At 40.2% G+C, this 697-nt stretch overlaps 1 protein-coding gene across 1 annotated transcript in view; it reads left to right on the top strand.

Moving 5' to 3' along the window:
• The window catches only part of LOC107098890 (nebulette-like), a 55,444-nt gene that overhangs the window by 44,817 nt on the left and 9,930 nt on the right, over positions 1 to 697 (top strand). The window contains exon 30 of the mRNA XM_015396768.1: positions 280 to 390. Coding sequence (XP_015252254.1) covers positions 280 to 390 — 111 coding nt within the window. The remainder of the gene's footprint in view (positions 1 to 279; positions 391 to 697) is intronic.

Here is a 697-nt window from a genome sequence, read left to right as displayed (position 1 = left end):
GTTAATAAATGCATTTTATTTATGAATTTTGATAAAAGTGACAGATTTTTTGTTCACTTTTTGTACTGTAATAGAAGAATGAATATGAATGAATGAATCTTCTATTTTTCTGCCTTTTTAATTGTTTTTATTGCCTCTAAACTGGGATGTGAGATTTCAAAATGAATTTTTACATCTGACCATGGCTCTAAAAAGAACCACTGATGCCGGATCGATCAGTAGGACCCAGAATACAGCTAAAGCTGCTGTTTCCTCACCGACCAGATGTCGTCCTTGCAGGTGAAATACAAAGAGGACCTTCAGAAGCAGCTGTCGTCCAGTTTGTTCTCCACCCTTCCTCAGACGCTGCAGACTGAACGGGCCAAAGAAGTCACAGAGCTCCAGAGTCAGGTGAAGAAAGCATCATCTGACCCACAGCTAATGAAGAGAATATATGGAAGAACAGCCGATTAAAAGCTGCTTTTACATCGTCTGATAAATTATCAGTGTTATCACCATGCAAACCTGGTGGGCACAGAAAGTCCAGCAGAGGCTTCTACTGAAGATCCCTCCTTTGGGTCAGTCCCCGTTATCTCTGCTTTCCTTTCCAACAGAGGATTACCATTAAACTCTCCTCAGGTCACAGTGAATGATGCATCCATACATTTATTGGGATGTTCTCTATAATCCTTTGCAGCTTTTTCTTTTCAAATGTTCA

The sequence above is a fragment of the Cyprinodon variegatus genome, unplaced genomic scaffold, assembly GCF_000732505.1.
Source record: "Cyprinodon variegatus isolate N-32 unplaced genomic scaffold, C_variegatus-1.0 Scaffold819, whole genome shotgun sequence".
NCBI classification, from domain to species: domain Eukaryota; kingdom Metazoa; phylum Chordata; class Actinopteri; order Cyprinodontiformes; family Cyprinodontidae; genus Cyprinodon; species Cyprinodon variegatus.
This window is presented reverse-complemented; position numbering and strand designations above follow the sequence as displayed.